The sequence below is a fragment of the Leucoraja erinacea genome, chromosome 25 (genome assembly GCF_028641065.1).
Source record: "Leucoraja erinacea ecotype New England chromosome 25, Leri_hhj_1, whole genome shotgun sequence".
Lineage (NCBI taxonomy): Eukaryota > Metazoa > Chordata > Chondrichthyes > Rajiformes > Rajidae > Leucoraja > Leucoraja erinaceus.
In genome coordinates, this window is record NC_073401.1 from 12655284 (window position 1) to 12673109 (window position 17826).

General features: G+C 40.1%; 1 protein-coding gene across 1 annotated transcript in view; it reads right to left on the reverse strand.

The window, feature by feature from the left end:
• Nucleotides 1-17615, reverse strand: part of mlxip (MLX interacting protein) — a 67725-nt gene extending 50110 nt beyond the window's left edge. Inside the window, exon 1 of the mRNA XM_055655716.1 lies at nucleotides 16872-17615. Coding sequence (XP_055511691.1) covers nucleotides 16872-17176 — 305 coding nt within the window. The 5' untranslated portion in view covers nucleotides 17177-17615. The remainder of the gene's footprint in view (nucleotides 1-16871) is intronic.
• Between the last annotated feature and the right edge of the window lie 211 nt (nucleotides 17616-17826).

Here is a 17826-nt window from a genome sequence, read left to right on the forward strand (position 1 = left end):
CCTCTTTAAAACAATTTCCACGCAAAACCAAATTTAAGACATGTTTTAGTAAAGAAAAGATCAGAAAACAGAATTAATATTAATTGTGCACACACTTTTCCCATTAAATAAATTCAATTAAAAATACTATTTTAATAAATTATATATCGTTGAAAACATGTTCATTTTATAAACTATTCTCTTTTTTTTAATTATCATCCGATTTTCAGTAAAACATCTGAATGTATATTTATCAAAACCTATTAAATGGATGTGTGTCTGTGGCATCAGGTAAACACTCTGTGAGATGGCATTTCAAGCAGTGCATGCTCCCTATTACTGCTCAAGTGTCAGCCTAGCTTCGCTGGAATGATATGTGAAGCAACATCCTTCTGTTTCAAAGGCATGGGTGTTTCAGCTGTGCCAAGACAGACACATAAATGGTAAACAAAGACAACACAAATTACTAGAGTAACTCAGTGGGTTAGAGCAACATCTCTGGAGAATATGGATGGGTGACATTTCGAGTCAGGTTCCAGTTCAGAAGGATCCCGACCCAAAATGTAACCTATCCATTCTCTCCTGAGATACTGCCTGACCTGCTAAGTTACACCTTCATTTTTGTCTTCTTCTGTAAACCAGCATCTGCAGTTCCTTGATTCTATTGGCAACAAAATGCCTGCGTTTAAAATAGGGACCACAATTACAACCAAATCTCCAAGCACAAATATCCAATAATTATATAAATAATAATAATAATAAACTTTATTACGGACTCAAGGTCCAGACAAGGGGCAACATTACATTAAAAATGCATTGCATATCAAATATCATAAATATATATAAAATCATGGTATATCACATAAAAACATCATAATTTATATTTAACAAAAACCCACAATACTTAAGTTAAAAATCCAGATTAAAAGATGATCAGTGTCCTACAACGAGACAACGATACCAGTGTCTCCACAACTGGGATTCGTAGCGTGTAGTGCTAACTCTTATGTTTGTCAAGGCCACAATAAGTACATTTTTAGAGTCATTTATCCTGCAAATGAATTTATACATGTGGTGTCTTAGGATAGCTTCTAAAGTACTGACTCCTGCAGCCACAAACATATTACTGGCACTACACCATCTAGGTTGCCTTAGCAGTGTTCTCATGGCATCGTTATATGCCACCTTTAGTCTCTGCATACTTGTCTTTAAATAGTTCGACCACAGGTGCGCAGTGTAGAGGGGTGTGCAGTATGCTCTAAATAGCGACATCTTCACCACATCTGCACACGCACCAAATTTACGCAAGAGGATATTTGCCTGTACATACAGCATGCATCGTTGCCTATAAATATCCTCATCATCTGTCATTTGTTCTGTAATAATATGCCCTAGATATTTTATCTTATTACAGACACTAAGATTGTTGTCAGACAATTTAAAAACAGGATATTTTAGGCATTTATCCTCTTTGGTTCTACAGACCATAACAGCACTCTTACTAGCATTATATTTAATGTCATGTTCCACACCATACACGGAACATATAGTAAGGAGCTGCTGGAGACCAGCGCTAGATGAACTAAAGACCACAAGATCATCTGCATACATAATATGGTTCACTAAAATATTACCAATCACGCACCCAGTGTTACAGGCTTTCAATTGTTTAGACAGATCATCAATATATAGATTAAAAAGGACTATACTCGCATGAATTGAAATCTTTTATATGGCTTTGAGTTTCCGCACGTAATGCTGGAGGTGACAGAATGATATGCGAGGCAAATATGTTAATGTTTTAGTCACATATAAGAGCATTGGCCTTAACCGAATTAAAAGCTAGAAATAAGTTAAAGTCTATAATATTTTCGCTTTTCATCTTGATCTCACATCACCACCATCGTTGCATCAACCTTCACAAACAACTCGACAGACACACACGTAGTCTGAAACAATAGTTTATTAAATCATATGAAATCCTAGAATGCCAGAGTACTGAATAGGTTATTTTCGTGGACTGCTTTTCAATGGAAAAAATAAAAGCTGCTATTCTGTATTAGCATGTATGGTGGAATTGTATGAGGCAGTTCTGTTTCACATTTTATTTCACATTAGCTCAGCATGTTTTTTTTTGTCTTAACATTACATCTTCCGTTGAGGATTTTTCATTTCCTCTTTTATACCGAGTTAACATAAAATGTTAAACACAACCGTCTCCGTCTTACATCACATGCTCTGACCTCACATGGCTGGGGCACAAAAGTATCCACAAGAAAAACTGACGACTTTATTTTTTCCAATTAAAAGCAGCCCATTAACGAAACCTATTCGGTAAATAATCCAAGGTAGAGGTTAAGTCAAGCTAAAGGCGGGGAAGTGTATATATGCAATAGTGTAGAAACACAAAGAAATGGTCAGAAACTGTTTGATCAGTGACCGAGCCGACTGGAATGGAAAGCCTGAAGGGGAAGGTCGGGAAAAGGATAACCATAAACTGAGCGGGGGAAATAATTTAGCAGAGGCAGGCATGTGTTGGAACTCAGAGCATTTTGCAGTGCATGTGTCCACAAGTTTCAGGACTAACAATACAGATGTTAAAATGCTGGACTAACTGGACCATAGCAACAAGAGTTTATTGACATTCGCTAGGACCCACATCGTGGAGATTTGACCCAAGGATCTTTACAGCAGGTGAGAACTGACACAAGTTCTGCAAGTCCATGGGACCAGTACTGTTGTTTTGGAAGCGAAGGCAAAGTAAATTTCATTTTCTTTCAATTAACTGTGCCTGATTTAATTCTTAAAGATGTTTTGACATAAATTAATAGTTCAAAATATTTTGATGTCACTTTTTTTTTTAATGTTTCTGTGGCAAAGCCAGGAGGAGGGAGGGATCTCTGCTATCTGCTCAAGGTCTACAGTGTAGTTTCACAATCCTGTCAAAATCTTTTCACCACACGAGGCCCTGTCACTGCGTAGAGCCTGGGTCTGATTAGGGAGGTCCCATCAGCTCCTGCACCGGGACATGTTCAGGGAGGAGGCGAGCGCAGGAGACACCACTCAGGAAAATGTAGAGATAATAAACAAAAGGATTTTAAAATGAGAGCAAAAAAGGCATCAGGGGAATCAAGAACAAGAAGGCATATGTTTAAGATTAGGGGTATAGGTCCTTGAGGCAGGTCAGCTCCTAGTTTTAGTTTAGAGATACACCGTGGAAACAGGCCATGTTCAGGGGGCAATTTACAGGCGAGCCTGAGCACCCAGGAGACACCACTCAGGAAAACAAACAGTAGAGATAATTAAAGGCAAAACCACTGGATTTTAAAACATGAGAGCAAAAAAAGGCATCCAGGGGGGAATCAAGAACAAGAAGGCATATGTTTAAGGTGATATAGGAACCTAAGAGGGCCTTTTTCATAGAGCACAGTGGGTATATGGAACAAGCAGCCAGAGGAAGTCCTTGAGGCAGGTACAATAAGATTGTAGTTTAGCTTTTATAGCCTAATCTAGTTTTAGTTTAGAGATACAGCGTGGAAACAGGCCCTTTGAGTCCACCCCAACCAGCGACCACCTGATCATCTTCCATCCTACATACTAAGGGCAATTTATAGAGACCAATTAACCTCATATCTTTACAAGATGGAATGTGGGAGAAAACCTGAGCACCCAGAGAAAACCCACGCCGTCACAAGGAGAACGTACAAACAGCACCCACAGTCAAGATCGAACCCGAGTGTCTGACGCTGCAAGGCAGTAACTCTACCACTGCGCCACCCTTTAGAGAGGTACATGGATAGGAAAAGTTTAAAGGAATTTATGCCAAATACGGGCAAATGGGATTAGCTTAGACGGGGCACATTGTGCAGCATGGATGAGTTGAGCCAAAGGAATTGTTTTCATGTGGTGGTATTACTCCATGGCTCAAAGCATAACCATGAAAGTTAGTTATCATAACAATGGGAATAATATTTTACAGCACCTACAACACTGCGAAAACTTGCCAAGCCGCATCTTCACAGGAGCAACAAATACATTTTTTCACCAAGGCACTTTCCAGATCCCAGAGCAGATAATCAAAAAAAAATGTGCAAGGTAGGAATCATGTGCCTTTCAAAGGTGCAAGATGTGGGGAAGGGTTTCAGGACATGTCAGCTGAAGTCTTGCTTGTGAAAGAATGCAACAATTAATTATCATGATCAATAGGTCCTACCTTGAGGAATGCGCACCAATTTATAAAAACTCGTTTATCCAGCATCCTTATTCATCCACAAAGTCAGACTCACCACTCTCTATTATTGCCAGTCCCAACAAGCTTCCTTCACATTTGGGCATGGAATTAAAAAAATCTTTACTGTGCACTCCTGCAGCCTTCAATGTTTTATTAACCCTGCTGATAACATTCCAACTCAGTTCTTTGCTCCAGTCTTCATAATATGTTCCAAACAAATCCAGATGTTGGCACATTAATTTACTTGTTTTTAAAATGGTCATTCATAACAAGCTGACATGACTTTAAAACATTTGTGATGTTTAAATATTAATAAGCTTCAGTAGCTAAACATGCACTGCCCTAGAGAATGTCTGCGCATACAATCTTTCAAATAGAAAATGGCTAACAACTTTTTATTCAATACTTGTTCATTCTTTCTAACTGTTCGTAATATTTTCCACAAATATAAAAGTACAATTCCTGCACATGCAAACAATCTTTTCAAAACATGATAATGCAATTAAAAATTCTAAACCTTCTACACTGAACACTTAGATGTCCCCTATGGCCAAACATTCCTTAATAAGGAATCATCTTGATAAACATAGAGAATACTTTCATCCAAGGACATATATATTCAGCTCCACGACCCCTGTAATAAGTTCCAACATTTAAACAGTGACTATATTTCACAGTCACTATAAACACTTCGAGGCAGCCCGAGATTGTGAAAGATGCCAAATAAATGCATACATCTCATTGACCTGAATTAAGTCATGGAAAGATCTGTTGATCTTAATAGCTAAAGGTAGTGCTGTTGAGCAACTCTAAACAACATTAATCCTTCAACAACAAAAATTGCTCACTTTGCTCAATGTTTGCAGAGGTTCACTGATGTAAACTGGTTGTCAAGATTGCCTCTATAAAATAGATTGTGCCTCAATACGGATTTAGCCATGAACCTTTTTTGAAATGCTGATGATATGAAAGGGGCTGTACAAATATTTTTTCTCTTACTTGTTGCCAAGTAACAAACGTGTAGCAATGAATCTCTTTACCCGCTACCACCGTTAACTGGTTGTGAAGCAAGTTGCAAGGTTCTATTGAAACCTTGCTTTGTAAACTACAAACTAGCCTCCCAATGCAAACCACCTATGTGCTATAATGTAATTCATTCCAATGGCAACTATGCTTTAGGGGTCATAACATTTATTTTGAAAAACAAGCCTATAAATTCCTGTGCGTCATTCGGGGTGTACAGCACTAGTATGTCACGTATTTGTTTCAGCTGTTGGCTCACTGTAAAACTTTTAAGTAATGACTGAGGCCCAAACTCTGATGTGATAGGTGAGAACAAAGGGCAATAATTAGGCTTGCTGAGGCTATAGACAATAGATGTAGGAGTAGGCCATTCAGCCATTCAATTAGATCATGGCTGATCATCCACAATCAGTACCCCGTCCCTGCCTTCTCCCCATATCCACTGACTCTGCTATCTTTAAGAGCCCTATCTAGCTCTCTCTTGAAAGTATCCAGAGAACCGGCCTCCACCGCCCACTGAGGCAGAGAATTCCACAGACTCACAACACTCTTGGGAAGAGGGACAGGGAGGGTAGGGGTGAAGAGAGAAGTAGAGGCTGACCGATTGCAGGGGTTGGACGGGATGGGTTAGAAGATTGTAGGTAAGTAGTTTACTAATTTTCCAAGTCCCTTAGTTCATCGTGTTGTAAGCATTGCATGAGAAAAGCTAGCATTGCCTGCACGCTGATGCAGAAATCGGCAATAACATTGGGGCTCCTGGTTAAATGACGCTCTAATTTTTTTGAATGCTCCAAAAACAACTTGGAAATGGCCATTATTATGTTTACTCTAACAAAAATGTCCATTTCCAATTAGGTATTACTAAAATTATGTTGCAGGCAATTGAATTGCATGAAAATGACAACACATTGCAAGGGAAAGGCTGCAAGATGTTTTGGAAAAAGACTTTTCAAATTCACAAGAGTATAAAACAAACATGCACTGAATGTTTAATATCACTTTTAAACCACCTGGCTGCTCCTATGTAAAACTACAAAACCATCAACTACTCTGGAAATGGAAGCAGTTCATTTTTTTTAGCTACAGAAATGAACATGTAAATATAAATTTCTACTGTCAGGCTTCAGTATTTCGTATTTCGTGTGGCAGCGCATAAACACTTTTGCAGCCAAGTTTTTGAACGTAAGCAGTTAGCACTTGCACTGTAGGTTCTAATGTCAAAAAAGTATGCAGCAACTGGATAAAAGCCAGCACAGAAATTACGATTACATTGGAATCATTAATATAAGATTCCAACACTCAGCCAATTAAGTTTGTCCGTGGCTTTCACTTGCCCCAAGAATTAGTTTTCCAGTACCACCCTGTTTAAACAATTTTTTTTAATTTCTTTGCATTTTAACTTGCCCTCGTGACTGAACTATGCTTTCAAACTGTCGGCCTGCAAGGAAGAGGGCATCCTTCATTATTAAATCACACCTCAATATTTTCTATGACTTTGACTCTTCATTTCCCTTTCCTCAATACCTAACGAAGCAAGAGTTTATTCTGCTTCTGTCTACAGATTCTCGTGACAATGCCATGTCAACAGTGAAAATGGAAAGCATTATTTATTTATAGAGATTTTTGAAACTTTTCTCCCTGGCCAAAACCATAAACAAGGGTAACAAACCAAAATCCAAAGTTCATCACCTGCAAACTAATTTAATTACAACCGGTAAAACGACACCAGCTAAAGAGTAAGTTTGCCCATTTCCAGCTGCATAGTTATGAAGGTAACACCTATTTCCCAACAATCACACCGATAACAAAATGGAGACAGGCAAAAAATTAGGCAAATCTATTTATACGCCGAGCTGAGAGCACTATAATTAAATTCACGGGTAAAGAGCAAACAAAGAAATATGACCACTAATTTCCAATAAAAATATAGTTCAATTTAAGACAAATTAGTGACATATTTTAACTTAACTCCTTAATTGATCATTATGCAAAACCATCATATAGCTGCACTGCACAGCACAAAGGAATCCCCACCTAGTTGGCCACGAGCCCAGTGGTAGAGTAGTGCAGGAACAAGGAATTGCAGAAGCTACTTAATTTTTTAAAAGCGACAACAAGCTGGAGTAACTCAGCAGGTCTGGCAGCATTTCTGGAAAAAATGAATGTGACATTTCGGGTTGGATCATAGTGATACAGCATGAAAACAGGTCCTTCGGCCTAACTTGCCCACACCGGCCAATGTGTCCCAACTACACTAGTCCCACCTGCCCGCGTTTGGCCCATATCCCTCCAAACTTGTCCTACCCATGTACCTGTCTAACTGTTTCTTAAATGTTGGGATAGTCCCTGCCTCAACTACCTCTGGCAGCTTGTTCCATGCACCCACCACCCTTTGTGTGAAAAAAGTTACCCCTCAGATTCCTATTAAATTGTGTCCCATTCACCTTAAACCTATGTCCTCTTGCCTTCGATTCACCTAATCTGGGCAAGAGACTGTGCATCTACCCGATCTATTCCTCTCATGATTTTATACACCTCTATAAGATCACCCCTCATCCTCGTGCGATCCAAGGAATAGAGTCACAGCCTACTCAGCCTCTGCCTTTAGCTCAGACCCTCTAGTCCTGGCAACATCATCGTCAGAGCACTTTTCCAGGCAATCAGTTGCAATGTAATCATCATCCACAGAATCATACTCTACAAGCATTCTGCAGGAAAAGTGTAAGCAAGAAACTAGAAAAATGCAATCAGACAATCACTAAATTAACCCCATGTTCATCAATGAACCTCGCAACTCAATAAATAAAGAAAGCAAAGCCTCATTTTGGACTTGGCACTTGTTCTAGTTATCGCTTTTAATGAAATATAGAAATAAATTCTTGCTAAAAAACTCATGTTCATAAGTTATAGGATCAGAATGAGGAGGTTCGGCCCATCAAGTCTACTCCGCAATTCAATCATGGTTCATCTATCTTTCCCACTCAACCCCATTCTCCTCATGTCCCCTGACACCCCTACTAATCAAGAATCTGTCAATCTGCAATTGTTATTTCAGATGCTAATCCATCCTTTAGCATATCTGAAACGTTGTTGATGCGTAGACTGAATTCCAGCCCCAGTCACTTTATATATTACCAATGCTCATTATAAACAGTATTTTTTTTCACTTGCAAAAGATACAAACATTGCGTTAAACATTAACAGTTCTACTTTCATATGTATGAATAGCTATCAATCCAGTCTCAGTGCAAATCCATTCTTGCTGAAGGAGACAGTTTACACCGGTCATTAAACACTGACTCATTGATAACACTGAAAGAATAATCAAAGTCACCCTGGACAACCAATGAGTAGAGAAGCAGGATGAATTATTGGATACCGAATCACAAAGGATCAGTTGCTCTAATGCCTGTAAATACCTGCTGTCTACAAGCCAGTATAATATCTTATCTCTTCCTTCTACAGGCTTGTCTAAATTTAATGGCACACCCAAGACCTGTTAAAAGGATAACATCACACAGGGGAAGAGTCGAATATAGATCAGCAAGCATGAAGCACTAACAGCAATGCATTCAGAGACTGACACCAAATGCTGCTGGAAGGTTATCAACTCGGTGAAAGACGCTCTATGGTCTGCCCGAGCTATGTTGACCTCCCAGCAGAGCGAGATGTCCGTCAGGGAATGTTGCCTACTGGCCTGCTGCAGGCTGCAGGAGTACATGTTGAGGGACGCACAGAAGCTCAGTGCAGCTAATGCCAAGGCTTTGTGGGGGAGGACCATAGTCTAAGGTCCTTCCGCTGCTGGTCATTGGGGGGGCAGGGCATGGTGTAGACGCCCAAAATAAGGGAAGGTATTTCATGCCAGGCGGCCACATGAGTGTCAAGGGTGTGGGGTAAAATTGTGAAATTTGTGTAAACAATAAATAATATATGTATGGTCTCTGCGAATGTCGGACACATTTTTTGCACGGTTCCTGTATTGTACATATTTTTTACTTGAATAAAGTTTATTTTAATTTTATTTAATCTTCAATCCAAAATGGTTGCATAAAGGACAAAAAACTCTGCTTAGATTAAGAAATAGGAAACTGGAAGGGTCGGGCATTATTTCCCAAATGGCAGATGGTTGGTGTTGACAGCAAATTTCAAATTTTATTAACGTAGGAAAGCTACAAAACTTACCTTCGGCGGCACTGCAGTTCTGTCACTGCGCGACTTTGGCGCCTTTGAGAGGGGGGCGGGTTTAAAATGCCGTTTTCTCCAGCCTGTTGAAATCGATCTTTGTCAGGCTGTTTAGCTGCTGAAGAATAATCGCTCCGACATCCGTTTTATCAAATTTATTAAAAATAGCGCTGGATAATTTAATAGCAGGAGTAAAATAAAAACCGTCTTCTAAAGCCGTCAACTCCAACAATGGGACGGATCTCACGTACGGGACAAAGCAAGGTACGCCGTTTATTTTACATATAAACTTGCTTCTTAGGATGCCTTTAATCAAAATTTCACGTTGCGAAAAGGTAATTTAAGCCACCTACGAACCGGCAGTGTTTTTCCTGCCGATATGGGGTTCAAATTCACCGCAAATGCAACGTTCCAATCGATCACGTTCCACAAAATCTCACTCACAAGATGATTTAAATGGCCATTAATTTACAGGAATTAAACACTAAATTCCTTCCATTTGGCCTATAAATTCATGACAATGAGATTTATAAATCATGTTATATTGTGAATTCTTGTGTGAATGTTATTTGGACACTTAGGCTATTTAAAAATGTTAACCTTTTCTTAAGAAATGGATAGATGTTTAGATCTAGTAATTGAATTTTGTAATTGGCTACAATTAGGTAACTAACTAATTATATGCTTTAATTTCAGGTCATCCAAGTAAGATTGTTTCATATTTGTTTCAGAATGCTTCAATCTATAATCACTGAAAATTTCATTCAGTTCATTTAATTTTTAAGAAAGTTATGGGCTTTTGACTGTCCTTGATCACAGCTTTTGAGTTGACTTTCAATTTTGAGTTGACTTTCAGCTTTCAATTGACTTAATTGAAAAGCAATGGGGAACAATATGTTAATATCCGAGAATGAAAATGGCCATAACTTTGTTAATACTGAAGATATGAAAGTGAATTAGGTGTCAAATTAAACTTCTTTTTATGCTTTATCTGATGGAATTCAAATTACAAACTTGATTTTTAAAATCTCAAAATGTTGTAACATTGCTAATTAATGTTTTGTTTATTATTGTCACATGCACCAAGGTACAGTGAAAAGCTTTTTTACGCGCTATCCAGTCAGCGAAGACAATACATGGTTTCAATCAAGCCGCCCAAAGTGTAGACACAGGGTAATATGAACGGTTAAAGCATTTCGTATTATCCATGAATAAAAATGAACACAGCCTAGTTTTGACAAATGTACAACAGACCATGATTAACCCCTCTGCTTAATGGATTTTGCTATTAAAATGTATAATTTATATTATCCGATATCAAATATGTTTGGTCTTATCCACTGAACCTTATGCCACTATAACCTTTTGCCTTAATCACCTATTCCAACATTGTAATGATTCATGACAATGAGTTGACCCAAAAAAAGTTGTTTTCATCTCCTCTTCAGATCTCATTGAGAAACATACCAATTGGGAACAAAGGTTGTTATCACCCTATCACAGAACAGATGGTCAGCACTATTTATAAACACAAGGACTCGGAAGATAATCAACTCAGAGTCGATACCGATGCAACACAAAGCACAGCCTGAAGCCCATCTCCCGCATATTTCTTTCTGGGCTTCCTTCCCAGAACATCCAAGGAACTGATAACTAACAAACTTTTCTCCAGTATAAGCAATGTTCTGGCTATTTAAGTTACAAAGCAAGCAGTGTTATTTTTTGCTGCAAACTCAAACATTCCCAGATTTTGTTCCATTATATTTTGTGTCACACATTATTAAGTATTCCCAGCTGCTTCTTTAAGCAGAGGACAAACTATTTTCCTGCTTATGTAGCTCCTTCTGACACCCAGAAATAATGTATGAATTTTGTTCGGAAACTTTTACTTATCCAAGCAGCCGGGACCAACCTTAATGCCTAAAACACGGAGGTTGGTTAGCTCGCAAGTGAGGGCTTTATCGCATGCTGGAATTCACCTGACGCGCACCTGTACCTGGAGCAGGAACCATGACAAAATAGCAGATAATGGAAGGCAGTAGGCAAATAATTGGAAAGTCTGGCCGTGGCATTGGGCATAGTTATTAGGATTCGGAAGCATTGCGTTCCTAGTGTCCTGTTGGTCTAATGAGGTACGTGCGACTAAGACACAAAGTCTTTTCAACAAGGGTTGTGTGTAATACCCCTACAGGGGTAACAAGGGTGGTGGGTTAAACCCCATTCTAAGGAAAGCTGGAAGGAATATAAAATTGGATCAAAATTGAGCAATTTCGTACTTTTACAATGCAAATGCATGTATTTAAATGCAGAAAACATTTCAAAATCAATGACAAGATACTTGGGTCACAAGAACAAACAATGGATCAAAAGCCTAGATTATTAATGAATCTGTAAAATAATTTCAAGCAAGCTTTGCAGTTAAGCACTTTCAGAAGTCATAATTCCCAAAATAATTATAACTTAAATAACGAATCCTTTGTGGGCTTGATCATGCTCTGGTAACAATATGAACAAAAACTAGACTGTTAATACTCTGAAATCTTCATTTGCATTACTAAAAGTTTCAGTATCTAATTATATATGGTCAATGTAAAATATTTTTCAGGCGGGTGATTCAGACGAAATCTCCTTTCCAACATGCAAAACGGGTCACCAGTCCATCAACTGAGCAAGCTTTAGGGCTGCAAAACGGAGGCATTTCAGCTCAAATAAAACAGAGTTGTGAGATAAAGCCCAAATGAGAGACATTCAGATTCTAAATGTAGTTTAGAGAAAAGCTACAAGACTGATGCCAAGCATCAGCAAACCACATAAGGAAAGGAGATTTACATAACTTTGGCTTTGCAGCTTTGAAAGGGAAAATTAAAATTGATCCTAATCATTATAACAGCTTAATGCTGCTTTATTAGTTGTAAAGTAAATTGAGATTATACTGTGATCACGGCAGGGTGTTCTAATAGTAAAAGCCGATACATTCAAGTTAAATAATAATACAACATAGTTAAAAGTTGATCTAAAATGACCTGAAGCTAATGGAATAACTGGACAAGGAGGAAGAGGAGCAGAGTGCAAGCTACAAGCTAGTGAAAAACAAATTAGGGATTTCATAAAGAAGGTTTTCACATAAACAGCAGATCTGTACATGGAAGGGAAATCCCGGAAGAATTTCTGGCACCACTTGGAAGCTGAAATTGTGGAGACTGCAGAACTTTGTTTCATTAGATGCATATATATAACATCCCCAGCCATATATTCCAGGCAAACATTCTGTAACCCTCCAAGGCAGAAACTGCATTCTGAGGCTCGGTGACTAACAAAGAAAACAAAACAGGAGACGGAGCTCAACCAAGTCTCTGTGCAGTTTAAACATTCCCTTTTGCATTCCAGACCCTTAAGATAAATTTATGGGTCAGGAATGCAAGAAAAAGCTTCTTTACCCCATGTGGATTTATTTTTGTGTCATTTTCTATGTCCTCCCCAACTACCTACTCCCTCAACTTCAAAAAATGTTGAATTACGTTTCCCTGAATCTCACCTTTCCTGAGTGATTTTGCACCATTGACCATCTGACCATGGTCTTTACCAACTTAAATGTAAAGGTGACATGAAATATTACATTAAGTATATAATTTAGAGACAATCATGACTAGAAGAATGAGGTTTTCAGCCAACATTGTTTACAAAGCATGCACATTAACGTCCGTCCGTCTGTGGAATTCTCTGCCTCAGAGGGTGGTGGAGGCAGGTTCTCTGGATGCTTTCAAGGGAGAGCGAGATAGGGCTCTTAAAAATAGCGGAGTCAGGGGATATGGGGAGAAGGTAGGAACGGGGTACTGATTGGGGATAATCAGCCATGATCACATTGAATGGCGGTACTGGCTCGAAGGGCCAAAAGGCCTACTCCTGCACCTATTGTCTATTAACCCCTGAAGGCAGAACATACAATTACTAAAATAGCCTTTGACTCCATGGATTTTAGTTTAGTTTAGAGATACAGCGCGGAAAGAGGCCCTTCGGCCCACCGAGTCCGCACTGACCAGTGATCACACTAACACTCTTCCAACACACACTATGGCCAATTTACATTTATACCAAGCCAATTAACCTACAAACCTGTAAGTCTTTGGAGTGTGGGAGGAAACGGAAGATCTCGGAGAAAACCCATGCGGTCACGAGGAGAACGTACAAACTCCGTACAGACAGCACCCCTAATCAGGATCGAACCCGGGTCTCTGGCACGTTTACGCAGCAACTCTAGCGCTACGCCACCATGCCGCCCTAAATGCTGACATCTTCACAAACTAAATGATTTAAAAACGTTCAACTAAGTTCCTAGCAAATCTGTCTTCCTCAGATGCAAATGCAAAGAACTGCAGATCAGAAATCTTGAGCTTAATAGTCTATAGAAATCAAAGTGTTGGGTCAGGATCCTTCCTTGGTCTGACCCAAAAATCTCCTATCCATTCCCTTCACAGATGCTGAGTTCCTCCATTGCCACAGACACTGTGGAGCCCAAGTCAATGGATACTTTTTAGGTGGAGATTATGGGAAGAAGGCAGGAGAATGGGGTTGAGAGGGAAAGATAGATCAGCAATGATTGAATAGCGGAGTAGACTTGATGGGCCTAATGGCCTAATTCTGCTCCTACTACTTATGAAGTAGTTATGAACACTTTGTGCTTTGCTTCCTCAGATACCTATATCGAATTAAAGTTGCGATTGCCAGAATCAGAATGAAAGGACTATTAACAAGCATTACATTTGTTTTTCTTTCTCTCTGATCTGTTGCAGATTTCCAGATTTTTCATTCTTATTTAAAAAAATGTTTTACTCTTTAGCCAATGAAAAAAAACGATTAAGGCATATCTGACTGAACATGATCATTTTCTGAACATAATGGATATTTCTTGAAAAAGGAAAAAGAACAAACTCACCTACTTCTCTACATCGGCAAGACCAAGCGCAGGCTCGACGATCATTTCGCTGAACACCTCCGCTCAGTCTGTCTTAACCTACCTGATCTCCCGGTGGCTCAGCACTTCAATTCCCCCTCCCAATCCCAATCTGACCTTTCTGCCCTGGGCCTCCTCCATTGTCAGAGTGAGGCCCAGCTCAAATTGGAGGAACAGTACTTCATATTTCGCTTGGGTAGTTTACACCCAGCGGTTTGAACATTGACTTTTCTAACTTCAGATAGCCCTTGCTTTCCCTCTCTCTCCATCCCCTCCCCTTTCCCAGTTCTCCCACTAGTCTTACTGACACCGCCTACATTCTATCTTTGTCCCGCCCCCTCCCCTGACATCAGTCTGAAGAAGGGTCTCGACCCAAAACATTGCACATTCCTTTTCTTCAGAGATGCTGCCTCACCCGCTGTTACTCCAGCATTTTATGTCTAAACTCACCAACGGAATGTACTCTGTGTTTAAAGCAAATGATAAAAGGACAGGAAAGAATAATTTCGAGTATATATTTTCTGGATTCCAACAGCTACTGATTTTTTTTTTAAGCCTTTCAATCCCTGGCTAATTATGACACAACTCAGCATTTCTCTCCTTAGATGCTGCATGAACCGCTGGTTTGTCCAATGATTTATTGTTTCGGACTTCTAACAACCACCATGTTCTCTACCTCACTGTTTCAGCATTCTTTTTCTGTGTACAGCTTCTCTAGATCACCTACCATTGTTATTCCGTTACATTCCGTAATGTACATTAATGATTTAGATCTAAATACAGATAACATGATAAAGACATCTGCAAATGATACACAAATTGGCCGTGTGGTTGATGTGAACAAGAAATCTTTAGACAGCAGGAAGATATCAATGGTCTGGTCAGTTAGACAGAAAAATTGTAAATAGAACTTAATCCTGAGAAATGCAATGTAGTATATTTCGGGAGGTACAACAAGGCGAGACATAATAAAGAGAGTACTTTGAATGACAAGGAGCAACAATGGAACCTGGAGTGTACACACAGATTCTTAAAGACGACTGGTCATCGGGCTATTTATGGCAAAAGGAGTGGTTTCCTTTACTTCAAATATATGTGCGAGGCCATTATGCCAGACCTATACACATTATAAATGCTTCAGTACAGCATGTTGGTGTGGTTCTAATAAAGACACAATTGCCCTGGATAGTGTAGATGTTGCCAAGATTGGGAAACTTCAGCTATCAGAGAAGTATGTCGAAATGAAGGCGGTTTTCTTTGGAACTGTGAAGAGTCATGGGAGACATGTAAATTGCAGGGGAGGTGTCCAGAGCATGTAGTAAAATGGGTAGTAAAGAAATATTTTTATTAAAAACCAGGGGGCCACAGATTTAAAATAGCCAGTGGAAAGATTAATGAAAGGAAAACTTGTTTTCATCCTTATGGTGTTACGGATCAGGAACTCGCCATCTGGAAAAGGTACTGGAGGCAGAAATCCTCATAAAATTTAAGTAGTACCTGTACTTGGATATTTATTTGAAGAGAGTGATCATGTATCGAAAGGCAGGATTTGGTCTTTTTTTTTTAAACTGGCACAGGCATTATGGGATGTAAATATTTTGTGACAATTTATGATTCTTCTTTAACCACTCAGCTGTCACCAATCCATGCCATCCATTTTTTCCAAGTTTCCAACCTACCCCCTGGTCCTGTTTCCAGACTTTTCTGCTTTTACTTTAGATTCACCATAATCAAGATATTCTGCCTTTCGTTTATCAAGAATCGAGATGAGTCCACTTGCCACCCAGGATTCATGATAAATCATAGTTGTTAAAAAAAAGTATGGCAGTAAGTAAGAACAAAGATGACAGCACACTGGGTTTTTGATTAGCTCTTTTAAAGGGCCGAACTGAGGGAATGGGCCGAATGTCCTTTTTTCCTATTTTAAAGCGTGATGCAGTGGGCATTTTGGTAATGTTGTAACTTTAAGTTCCAGAGCAACCTTATTTTCAATCCCCGACATTGTTGTTGTTAAAGGTAGGAAGAGATCCAGTTCCAGAAGCCTGGGTCTACTTTAATATTCGTCCACCAGGTCAAAAAACAGCTGCATTATTTCGTTTAAACCATGATCTTTCCTTACGCTTTAAACAGAACTTTCCTACACATCAGCCTTAAATAAACTCAAATGTAAAAAAAAAGGCCCAGGGATGAGACAAACAAAAAAAACCGTCGGAGGCACAGAGAACAGCAGTTGCTGAAAGCTTGAGGAAAACAAAGTGTTGGGGGAACTCCGTGGGTCTGACCTACGGGAGTAAATAAACCCCTCGGGTTTGTTTTCGATTACGCCTTATCGGGCTTCGGGAAAGGAACAGGATGGCTCAAGACTAGAGCGTCTAAAAATAGTCTGTGACGCCGGCTTCGTGGGTGATGAGAGGAAAACAAAGGCGGGCATCGAGTTTCCTGCGGCCCCTTCCCCCACTGACATGAGAGCAGCCCGTACACAAAGGCCGCCCGTCCGCTCCTCACCTGTAGGCCAGGGTCATGCACTCGAACAGCTTGGTCAGCGAAGCGTCGATGGACAGATGCGACGCGCTGTACGGCCCAAAGCAGTAAGTCTGACACGTTTGCTTGTTGACGGTGTCGAAATCGTAGCCTTTCTTGGGAGGGTGCTCTCGGTGCGGCGACGACACCATGAAATGCCCGCTGTGGATGATCTGAAGCTCGTCCGACTTCTTCAAATTCGGCTCGTCCGCGTCCGAGTCGTCGTCGGGCTCCTGCTTGATGATCACCGGCGCCCCGGCCGAGCGCAGCAGGAACTCGTCTTTGGCCATCCCGGTGCTCTAGTGGATCCTGCTGCTGCTGCTGCTGTGGCGGCAGCGAGGGCGAGGGCGAGGGGAGGCGAGCAAGTGGCGACTCTTTCTCCACAGCCACATTCCCCCTCTTGCCTTCAATCGGCAGCTTGCGGTGACATCATGGCAGGACGGAGGACAGAGGGGGGAGGGAGGCCGTCCGGACCAATCACAAGCTCGGCTCTCTTAAAGGCGCATGGCAACCGGCCAGCCGCCGCTCGCCATTGGACACAGCACCGACAACGCCCACAAGGGGTGCCTGCATTAGCAGCAGTGGCCAAGATCTTTAGCAGTGGCTGTACAAACGAACAATTTTCCACTCGTTTTTTTCTTAGCGTTAGCCAGAGACAAAAACATAGTGATTACATTTTTTTAAATAATAATAGCAGTGAGGCATGTGGGGACCTTTATTATTATTTTTAAAAAAAGAATATGCACTCATACAATGCTGGATGGGTGTTCCAGGATTTTGAACCAAGACTGATGTAACAGTGAGCTAGTTATGTTCCCACATGCCTTAGATAGTTTTTATGATAAAGGTTGTAGTATTCGTGAACCATTCCAGTGCAGCTTTTGGACCAAATCTTTTGAAGCAATTATATGAAAACATTAAATATTATGCTCTAATCTAG